The 11,702-nt window shown below is 39.1% G+C and overlaps 1 protein-coding gene across 1 annotated transcript; it reads right to left on the minus strand.

The window, feature by feature from the left end:
* Window positions 1–1,553: 1,553 nt before the first annotated feature.
* Window positions 1,554–11,295, minus strand: LOC109910869 (gamma-butyrobetaine dioxygenase-like). Its single transcript, XM_048592922.1, has 4 exons — window positions 11,212–11,295; window positions 10,315–10,809; window positions 6,018–6,132; window positions 1,554–1,576 (listed from the first exon to the last, which is right to left on the minus strand). The coding sequence occupies exons 2-4, from the start codon at window positions 10,690–10,692 to the stop codon at window positions 1,569–1,571; spliced, it is 501 nt and encodes a 166-aa protein (XP_048448879.1). The 5' UTR covers window positions 10,693–10,809; window positions 11,212–11,295; the 3' UTR covers window positions 1,554–1,568.
* Window positions 11,296–11,702: the final 407 nt, after the last annotated feature.

Here is an 11,702-nt window from a genome sequence, read left to right on the forward strand (position 1 = left end):
AAAACAACACAAGCTTATCCAGAGATAGTAAGAACTACTGATGCTGGAGTCAGAGATAATGCAGTATGGAGCTGGAGGAACACAACAGGTCAGGCAGCATCAGAGGAGCAGGAAAGTTGATGTTTCAGGTCGGGACCCCTTGAAACATCAGCTTTCCTGCTCCTCTGATGCTGCCTGGCCTACTGTGTTCCTCCAGCACCACAATGTGTTATCTACAAGCTTATCCAGCCTGTCTTCATGGCTAAAATGCTCCATCACAAGCAACATCCCGGTGAAACTCCTCTGCAGTCCCTCCAGTGCAATCATATCCTTACTGTAATGCAGTGATCAGAACTGTACGCAGTACTCCAGCTGTGGCCTAACCAAAGTTTTATACAGCTCAAACATAACCTCCATGCTCTTATAATCTATGTCATGACTGAGAAAGACAGATCAAGCCTTTGTTTCGCTGTTTGTGTTATTATCTTTCCAACTGTTTTTTTTCCTATTGTGTAATAAACTCACATTCCGTTGTTTGAATATCTGCAGCCTTGCGTGAACATGTTTGAGTGACTATGCACCATGGTAACCAACTGCAAAAATTAAACATGTCTAGGCAGATTTTTCACTGGCCAGACAGTTGTTACATAAGTGTAGCTTTGAATTGTGCATGGGCACCGTACGGAATCCACATTGTAGCATACTCCAAAGGAATTACCTGGGAAATTGAATGTTGCACTTGAATTCCATTACACCTGGAGTCCATTGAAAGTCTCCATCAATATTACAGACTTTGAATGGTATGAATTTAAATAAAATAACTACTCAGAAAAAATTAGACTATTAAATACATAGTCTAGCTCTGAGTAACTATTAAACTGACCTCACAATGATCTCATTCACATCTCCCTTACACACCAAGATTCTGACCTGACACTCGCAAGGGATCCAACACCCCTGTCCTGGGACCGAACATCCACCCTTTCGTCACTGCTCAGGACTGATTAACACCGCCCCCAGCCCCTGGCTATGAAATACCCGACAACCACCCCACTGCCACCTCAACCCCAAGCCCAGGACCTGCCATTACCCAGACAGCCATAACTGACATCCCCACCCCGATCTGCACCTGAACAACCCCTCTGCTGGAACCATCCTCCAGGACTCCTGCTGGACACTCCAAGACCGTTGCAGAACCAGACACAAACTCCTCTGAAATGCTGCCACTGGACCCATTCTCCTCCCTAGCCGCCAATAGCACCACTATTGAACTCGACACTATGCCAGACCAAACCCAACTCCAAACCCTATGCAGTCTCCATAGGCACGTTACCCATACAGCACACTACTTACCTACCACCATACTCCCGACCATCTACACCATTCACTTGGCATACCTGGCACCTTACTATCCCATTCAGCTGGCAACACCAACCTCCCAACAACCTAACATCACACTTACCTTACAATTGTCCTTTGACTTCAGCTGTCAAAGTCACAGTCTGGACCTTTAATTTTCAAATTAAGCTGGTGTGCCTTCCTCTGAAAGTTCCACGTTACAACAGAACTCCCAGGATTAAAGTATGCCTTCAATTTTCTGAGGAAAATCAGAGCAGAATCTCCTCTCAGAAATGTGGAGCTCTCTTCTTCCGTAAAAAGAAGAAGGGCCAGAGTGGCAACTGTGTGAGTTTGTCACTCACCAGAAAATCTGGCCCATGAGATTACCTTCTGGGTATGACATGGCCAGTCTTACTATCATTGTCACAACATAATGGGTACTCTTGCAGGATTTGAGTTCATTGAATTTAAGACAAATCTGTTTCTTTTCAAGAAATGTAGAAGTGGAAGTACTAGCCATTAAACAGGAATGTTGTGGTGAAGTTTATTGTACAAAATAGACTTTCAAAATGGTTTTGAATGTTGCTAAGATTTTTCTGGAAGTAACAGACATATCAGTAGATTATACGAAACATTTGACTAAGGCTCAACCAAGAGAGTTAATACACAAGTAGGAGGTAGAAATGAAGTCAGGATTTCATAGAGATAAGATGCTCAAAGTAATTACCCAGCATTCAGAACTAAAAGGAGTGAAACCTGAACTTGATGCGTCATTGTTTGAATTAGCTAGGATTCAGCTAGAAATCGAAAGAAATTATTTTGAGAGAAAAAGAAAAATGAAAAGACTTGAATTGGACAAGACAAAGAGAAGAAAATGAAAATAGAAAGTGAGGGGAAATAAGGGAAAAGTGAATTGGAAATAAGGAAACCTGAATTAGAGAGAGCCTAAGGGAAAAAAGAAAAATGGAAAGAGAAGTGCAATTATAAAATGTTGAACTCTAAAGAGATTAGGAACCGAGACAAAATGAATTGGAGAGAAAGAAGTTAAGAATAAAGGAAAAAACAAAGATGAATGGAAGGACAAGTGAGAGGAGGCAGGGAGGGGGTAGAAGGACTTGGATAGGCAAGGAGGATGGACAAAGATGTGGCAGATGGAATACCAAGTGGGAAAGTGTGATGTTATGCACTTTGATAGGAAGAATAAAGATGTAGACTATTTTCTAAATGGGGACAGGCTTCAGAAATCTGAAGTACAAAGGGAAATAGGAGTCCATGTTCAGGACTCTCTTCAGGTTAACATGCAAACTCAGTTGACAGTTAGAAAGCCAAATGCAATGTTAGCATTTCTGTCAAGTGGGCTAGAATACAAGAGCAGAGATGTACTGCTGAAGCTGAATAAGGCTCTGGTCAGACTGTTTTTTGGAATATTGTGAGGAATTTGGGCCCTGTAGCTAAGGAAGGACATGCTGGCATTGGAGGGGGTCCAGAAGAGGTTTACAAGAATGATCCCAAGGATGAGGAGCTTGTCATATGAGGAGCAGTTGAGGGCGCTGGGTCTCGATTCGATGGAGTTTGGAAAGATGAGGGGGAATCGGATTGAAACCCTGCAAAATACTGAGAGGCCTGGATACAATGGATGTGGAGAAGCTGTTTCCATTGACAGAGAATAGGCACAGCCTCAGAGCAATAGGATGGTATTTTAGAACCGAGATGAGGAGGAATTTCTTCAGCCAGAGGGTGGTTAATCTGTAGAACTCATTGCCAAAGCGCATGGATTGTAAACAGGTTCCATTCTGAAGTCTGTTCGCAAGTCCATTTGTACCCAAGTCAGAACACAATACAGTTCGATGTACAGCAGAGATAACAAGGTGTAGAGCTGGATGAACGCAGCAGGCCAAGCAGCATCAGAGGAGCAGGAAGGCTGACGTTTCGGGCCTAGACCCTTCTTCAGAAAATAGAAATTCAGAAAATTTTCTGAAGAAGGGCCTAGGCCCGAAACATCAGCCTTCCTGCTCCTCTGATGCTGCTTGGCCTGCTGTGTTCATCCAGCTCTACACCTTGTTACCTCAGATTCTCCAGCATCTGCAGTTCCTACTATCGATGTAGAGCAGCTGTTCATAAGTACAAGAAATATCCAGATGCCAGGTCTTTAAAATTAAACCCCTGTATGGGATCGAATTTTTAAGTTCGAGCTGTCATGAGTTGGGCCTTCATAAATCAGGTACTCTCTATTTTGGAGAAACTCCAAATAGCAATGAAACCTGCGCCTTTGATTTTGATAGCAGCTTTTGAAGAACCATTTAGCAGGGCTTCGGCAGCAGGGCAGCGTAGGACTCCAACCTAAAACTAAAACTGAATCAGAATCTTTTAATAATTATGGATATTTTGACAAGATTTCCTGAAGCACTGTCTATGGGAAAGATTATGGCAAAAATGGTTGCAGAACAGTTAGTTCAAATTCCAATAGTTGCCCCATCACTGTGGTTAGGCTGACTGGCCAATAGCTTACTGGTACATCCTTTCCTCCCTTCTTGATTAACTGTATCAAATTGGCTGTCCTCCAGTCCTCAGACACCTCTCCTGTGACCAGACAGGAATTTGAAAATTATTGCCAGCCCCCTGCTACTTACTTCCTCCCTTACCTCACTTAGTATCCAGCCTGGAGGTTTGTCTACTTTTAAGTCTTCCAGACCACTCAGAATCTTCTCTCTGTTTGGCTTGCCAGGTTCATTCAGTTCCGTACCTTATTACAGTATTTATCTAGACACAAGAGGTGAACTCCAGAGGTGAAGAAAATCTGAGTACACTTAACGTCAATGTGGGGTTTCAGCAGTTATGGTATCAAGGAGCCCTAGAAAAATACAGTCAGTGGGAATGCGGGGAAAACTGTCTGCACAGAGACACACCTACGTTGGTTATGAATCGTGGAGGTCAATAGTTTCAGTCCAAGAAGCACTGCTGTGTTCCTCAGAGTAGGGTCATAGGCCAACCATAGCTGCTTCATCAATGATTTCCCTCCTTTATAAGGTTAAAAGTGGGGATGGCTGCCGATGATTGCACAACATTCAGCATCATTCAGAATCCTCAGATACTGAAACAGTCCATGGCCAAATGCAGTAAGTCCTGGACTACAACCAGGATTGGCTTGAGAGGTGGCAAGTACCGATCCTACCGCATAAATGCCAGGTAATGACTATCTCCAACATGTGAGAATCTAACCAGCACCCTTTTACATTTGATGACCTGAATTTCCTATTATCAACATTCTGGGGTTATCATTGACGAGAAACTGAACTGAACCACTCATATAAATACTGTGTCTACAAGAACAGGTCAGAGGCTGGGAAACCTGCAGTGTGTAACTCACCTCCTGGCCGACAATGTATATCCACTATCTACAAAGCATAATCAGGGGTATGATGTAATACTCTCCATTTTCTATGATGGGTGCAATTCCAACAACACTCAAGAACTTAAGAAACTTGACACATCCAGGGTAAAGTTTTACGCTTGATTGGCATCCCATTAACCACATTCAGCATTTGTTCTTTTCACCACCATTTACAATGGCTGAGGTGTTTACAATCTACAAGATGCGCTGCAGTAACACACCCAGACTTCTCCAACAGCACCTTCCACATCCATAAACTTTATCATTTAGGAGAATGGCAGCAAATACAGGTGACAGCCACCACCACATTACCCTCCAAGCCATGGACCATCCTCACTTGGAACTGTATCACCATTCCTTCACTGTCTTGAGTCAAAATCCTGAAACTCCCTTCCTAATAGCACCGTGGTTGCAGCTACCCAAGGACTACAGCCATTCAAGAAGACAAAAATTAATGCCCCCTGATTCTTGACCCCCTCTAAAAATGGAAAGAGGGCAAACCTATTTACTTGATCTGGGCCTCTGATAATTTTAATCACTGCAATTAAGTCATCCTGAGGCTGCTCTGTTAAAAACAAAATATTTTTGAACTCACTCTCAAGAAGAATCACTGGACCAAAAATGTTAACTCTTTTCTCTTCACAGATGCTGCCAGACCTGATGAGTTTTACAGTAATTTCTATTTTTGTTTCTGATTTCTAGCATCCACAGTTCTTTGTTTAGCCTTGTCTAAAACAAAATCTGTAGTGCGCTTTCCAAAGCAGACACAGAGGAATTGAAACAGAACCAGCAAGTTTCTGAACCTAATCAATACTCAGATTACTGGCCTGGAGTGTTCTTTGATCACTGAAACACTGAATACTTGATGAGCAGCTGACTTTGCAGCTACAGCGAATAATTGGCAAAGGCTGTGCAAGAAGCAAAATTATTTTTTTTTGAGCAAGCAAAAATACAATCGCAGCCAAATTCTACCCACTTCCACTTTTATGATATTTCCTTCAGGTAATAGTGGTAAGTCAGCAGAAACTTACGGAATGCTTGGTACTGCTTACTATGTTTTTTAAATGAAAGCTCAGGTAATGCTAAAAATAGGTTGATGAAAATATTACAGCGTAGTAATGCTACACTGTTTCACATAACAGGTTGAGACTGTGTCACAGGCAAAGGGAGAATGGAGGTGAATTTAAATTATGATTGCTTTTCCTCTTTTAAGCCTAAAATAACAATATTGTTTGTAACCGATACAGCACAGAGCATCATTTCCTTGCCTCAATGCAATGCTTAGAGAATGAAGCAATAATTGTCTTACCTGTTAAGAAAAGCTCTTCTTGTTTCTCTTTTCTTGTTATTTGAGCAAAACTTCTTGCTTTCAACCAATTGGAATCAAATTCACTGACATGCTGGTCAGGCCATACAACTGAAATCTGGAGGAAAATTGTGATAATTAAAAAAACAGATTTGAAAGGAAATCACACTTTCATCTGTCATTGTATTTAGAGCCATACCAATAGCACAAAATATTTATTTTTAAAAAATGTAACTTGTTATATTGGTGCATCAAGGTCTTGTAACGGTTCAAAGTAAAATCTGAGTTTATAATGTGATTTTCCCCCATTAAAAAAAATCAATCATAATTGAACCTTTGTGTAAGGACTTGAATAGAAGCAAACTGCCAATCTCGGAAAGGGATAAAATTAGAGGAATGAATCAGATTAAATTACTTTCAAATGCCGACCTATGGTTTGGCCAATATTTTTTTTTGGTAGACATTTGGGAACAGATTACATGATCTGCTAACTCAAGAAATATTGTAATGTATGAGAAGTACTACTAGAAGATGAGCATTTCAAAATTGAAAAGAATAAAGATGATATCAAATTAATGTTCTAATGAACTTAGCAGGAGGAATTTAATGACCACCCCAAGGGAGTTTGGTGGCAGAGGTGGATATGGGGAGGAAAAGATGGAGACCCTACCACCTTCCTGCCACCACCCTGTTAATCTGTGCCAGGAAAGCCATCTGACACAAATTGAGGCCAAACATAGACACTAATTGTGCAGTTAAGTGTCTCTTCCTGCATGGTTGGCATTAACTGAGTGTCAAATGTTTGCCATGCAGGAACATGACAAGCTAACCCACAGAAGTCCCTTCTGCAAAGACATTCAGTTCCGGATTGACAGACCCAGAGTCAAGGTGGGGCCTTCTGAAAGCTAACCCATTGTTTCTGCTGAAGGACTGTGGGTACAGAAAAATATGAAATTCACAATCAACTTAAGAGCCAATGCATTTTCAGAGATGAATTATAGTCAAAAGTAGATGGAATTTGCAGTGTAATCGGGTAACTGGCAACGACCACACCAAAGAATGGTTGTACTCCATTAGCTACTTACTTATCAGATACATATCTACACATTAGCTTAACTTTACATGAATTTATATTTAATTGTCCTTTTTGGTTAATCATGTAATGGGTGGATTTGGCATGGTTATGTGTACCAATGAGTGAGTAATTTACGCAGAAGATTTTTAAGAGCTCTCATGAGCACATGTGCAGGAGCCTACCAACAAGTGAGAAGAGAGTTAGCTTCAGTGAAGACATACATGTGTGTTCCAGATTGGTAAGGGTCTGTGTTTTTGGCTTACTGAGTTGTGCTTAGGACTTTGACAGTTCCTAAGGCTGTGATTTACAATAAAACCTATTAAATAGTATTAACTTTTCTAGGGTCTTCATTGTAAATTCTAGCGCAAAGGATGAAGCTAAAGAATTAGTCTAACAGGGCGAACTAAAGTGCCAAGGGTAGAAACCTGTTAGCATTAAAGAAATAAGAGTTAATTCTGATTAAGACTATAAATGAAATTAAAATCTCGCATCTGTATTGCTATGTAAACTTTTTTTTACACCATTAGCTAAAATTTACAGGGTTTTGCCTTTTTACAAAGCTTGGATAGATACATTTATTGCAACAGTAAATGAGTCTTCCCAGTATTTTTATTTTATAATTTTTAATCTGTCTGTGACTGAATTACTGAAAATGAGAATTGCTAGATAAGTACCCACTCAGGTAATAAGACTGGACAGGTCAGGGTAGGAGAAAGAATTGGGAAAGATGGGGGAAGAAACAAGAAGGAAAGGCACAGGGAGCTATTGGCATAAATGACATTTAAAAAGTGGAGATAGTTCCCAGATGGAATGCAAAAGAATATTTATACCGGCTTCATAATTCTTCTTCACGCTTGACTATCTGTTGATGTCATGTTTTCTATGATGAAAAGAAGTTATGTTAAATGGTACATAGGCTTCACCAAATTATATTTGCTAGCAACAGCAAGCCTCATAGGAAGGAAGTAATCTATATGGTGCCTGTGAGTGCACTGCAAGTCTTCAGGTGCTGAATATTTTATGTGTAAAAAATCTGCTGTTAAGTATGATATAGTTTTTAGTTGAACTTGTGGAAAAAGATAATGGGGCATCAAAGACATGGTAGAAAATATTTTCTACCTTTATTGCAATAAATCCACTTGTATAAATGTTATTCAGCAAGCAACAGGTTAACAAATACCAACTAAAAGATTTTTGAAACATTTCAGCATTTTTCAGAATATGTTTTGTTGAGAGACCCCAATATTAATATTGAATAATATGTGAGAAGAAAGAGATGTAAATTGTCATTGAGAAAGTAATCTTTTAACTTACTGTTTTCTGTAACATTCATTCAGCATAAACATATTGATATTTTGTAAAGATAACCTCCCTCCTACCTGTAAATGAAAATTCCAAGTCACAGCCATCGCATTGCATCCAAGGAAGGACACTTCTGCCATGGGTAATATTTACATTAGTGCCGTCAGAGGAATACTAAACTCACGGTTTAGAGTATAGTTTAGGAAAATTGATTGACTGATCTCAGGGTTCAATCATAATTTTAATGAAGCTCAACCATGTCAAAGCAATTCCGTTTTTTCACTATTTTCAAATTTTTGCTTTCAACCTTTGTTGGTAGGATAAGATCTTGTTCCTGCTGTAAGATTACAAAAAATATAGTGCAGAGAAAAGAAATTATAAGACTACCAAAAATTACTGCTCACTCCATTCCATTTTGTAGGAGCAAATGTGAAGTAAACAGGGATAAAGCAGTATGATAAAGCAGCAAAAATAAAAGTAATAGTGCTACTGATATTGTAAATTAGCAGACAAATAGTGGTGAAAATAAATGACTATAATTAGCTACCCAATAGTTTTGTCTTCAAAAAGTCTCATTTAAAAACTTGAACTACATATTTACACAAATTGGTTTCTACAAAATTAAGCAGAGGCCCATTTATTCCTCAGGCCATTAAACATTTAAGTGGCCTTGTAGTTATCATTGCCATGACTTTCAAGTCTCAATAAACAAGAATAAAGTTCAAATCCTAGTCATCAATTACATTGACACAAATGACCCTGGTTTCACAACCCCTAGGCCAGATTTTATATTCTGGCTCACTTCTTGCCAAGTATTACTGTTTAATAAGTAACATTTTGTGGCTTTAAAATCTTTCTGCTTTTATTTTTGAGAAGTTTAAAGATTTTCATATAATGGTTCTTTGAAAAAGATAACTAACTTAGCTATTATTGTCTTTCACTTTCAGGTGACGTTATTTTGTTGCCTGTAATTATGTGTAACGTTCAATGTGCTCACCTGCCTCGACCTGGAGAGAACATTTCAGGAAAATAGAATTGACATTGTGTTTACAAATACTTACATGAGCTAACTTTTATTATTCTAAACAAAATGACATTGTTTTAGAAGAGTTAAGATATATGAATCACTGCCCAGAAGTCACTGTACATATGAGATAATTAAAGATTATTGGAGGTTTCAGTTATTTTTCTGAACCCTGCAACTTTTCAAATTCTGCCAGGATAAAGAGAGTGCTTTTTAGAAATAGCAGAAAAATATGCATCAAATTTGAAAATGACTTCCACTGGATCTGGCACACCCATATATAATCTAAAAAGAATAATACACACAATCAGGCTGTTGTGTATTATAGAATCATAGAATCCCTACAGTGTGGAAACAGGCCCTTCAGCCCAACAAGTCCACACTGAACCTCAGAGCATCCCACCCAGACCCATCCCCCTATAACCCACCTAACCTACACCTCCCTGAACACTACAGGCAATTTAGCACAGCCAATCAACCTAACCTACACATCTTTGGACTATGGGAGGAAACCCACACAGACACAGGGAGAATGTGCAAACTCCACACAGAAAGTCACCTGAGGCTGGAATCAAACCTGGGTCCCTAGTGCTGTGAGGCAGCAGTGCTAACCACTGCGCCACCGATTATCTCAATTACTTATGCTATTGTGATATCATTCTATGTTACTATGGATTTGTAAAGAAAAATTTCAATTTTATCCCTTAAATAGGTTAAAATGATGAAGAGTATTCTACATCTCATGACAATTTGTTGCACATTAATATGGTAACAAAAAGTTAATCACAGTAAGTCGATCTTTTATGACGCAATAAGTGGTTCCAGATTAATACGTAGATAGATAATTTAGTCTGGAAATAGTAGTTTACAAACACTCTATTGAGAATCGTTCAAGGTACCTTTGCATCAGTCGAAATGACTTTATCTGCAGAAATGTTCATATCCAAATCTTCTATGGGAAGCTTTCTTGCTTTAGCTGAAGGCAGGAAGCACTGGGGACATTGGCAGTTATCCCTTAACCACACATAAGGATACTGGCTGTGGTTTCCATCATCCCAGTGAACAGTGATGCATCGCTGTTTATCAACGGCCTCTACTTTTTTGATAGTTGAAATTGGAATACTTATTTTAAAAGCTGTGGGTGTGTGGTGTCTGTAACCTTGAAGAGAAACTTCTTGTTTGAGACGATACAGAGCATTCTGTCCAGCTGGTAGGCTTTGCATTCTGTTTCCAAATATTATGCTGTTGAGCAAATATTTTGTAATTGAACGCCACATTTTTGCAGTCACTACTTTTCAAAAAATGGCAGTTGCCTTTGATCCTTAATCTTCACTGTGAATGCTTAAAGCAGGATGTCTACAGTCCATTCAAAATTCAGTGGTGCTTCTATAAATCTAAACACAATTAAGAAAAGTTAATTACCATTGTAAATGATGTGAAAGCAGTTTAGGCACACATGAACTACCCCATGATCAAACGAAATATCTCAATTTACGGGAATTGATCCTAAATTTTCAAAGGCTTCTATAGGCAAAGTCTATGAAGAACATAATTATAGAAAAACGTATAGTTTATTTTCATTACTGTGTATTAAAAATTCTAAATATTAAAATCACAACTTTTCTGAATTACCAAGAATGAGAAATTAAAATTTATGTTTCCTTTAAAACTCAAATAATCCAAGCAACGAACTGTAATTACTTATTACAAAAATCTACATTTGAGATTATGGAGCAAGAATATAAATTTCACAGGGATATGAGCAATGTTCAAGGACAGCCAAAATGTTCTCACACCATATTAGAACTGAATGTTTTACAGATGTCCAAGACATCCACCAGTCATCGCTGTCCAAGTCGCCATCCTTTCACCACCATTCTGCAATTTATCAGATAATTTGATTTGATTTATTATTGTCACACACCAAGATACAGTGAAAAGTATTGTTTTGTGCGCTAACCAAACATATCATACCTTACGTAAGTACATCAGGGTAATAACACAGAACACAGAATAAAGTGTTACAGCTACAGAGAAGGTGCAGAGAAAGATCAACTCTATTCATGAGAGATCCATTCATAAGTCTGATAACAGTGGGAAGAAGAGGTCTTTGATTATGTTGGCTGCTTTCCTGAGGCAGTGGCAGGTGTCAATGGAGTTAATAGAAGGAAGGCTGGTTTTCGTGATAACAAGGTGCAGGGCTGAATGAACACAGCAAGCTAAGCAGCATCATAGGAGCAGAGAGGCTGACGTTTCGGGCCTAGATCCTTCATCAGAAAAGGGGGAG

This window comes from Rhincodon typus, unplaced genomic scaffold, assembly GCF_021869965.1.
Source record: "Rhincodon typus isolate 14 unplaced genomic scaffold, sRhiTyp1.1 hic_rhity00002039, whole genome shotgun sequence".
Taxonomy (NCBI): Eukaryota; Metazoa; Chordata; class Chondrichthyes; order Orectolobiformes; family Rhincodontidae; genus Rhincodon; species Rhincodon typus.

Excerpts from the sequence above, each read along its gene's own strand:
- LOC109910869 (XM_048592922.1), bottom strand. The coding sequence starts at position 10,692 with ATGTGGCGTTCAATTACAAAATATTTGCTCAACAGCATAATATTTGGA. Across the intron at positions 6,133-10,314 it reads TCATTTCGACTGATGCAAAG|ATTTCAGTTGTATGGCCTGA; the intron begins GTACCTTGAACG and ends ATTTTCCTCCAG.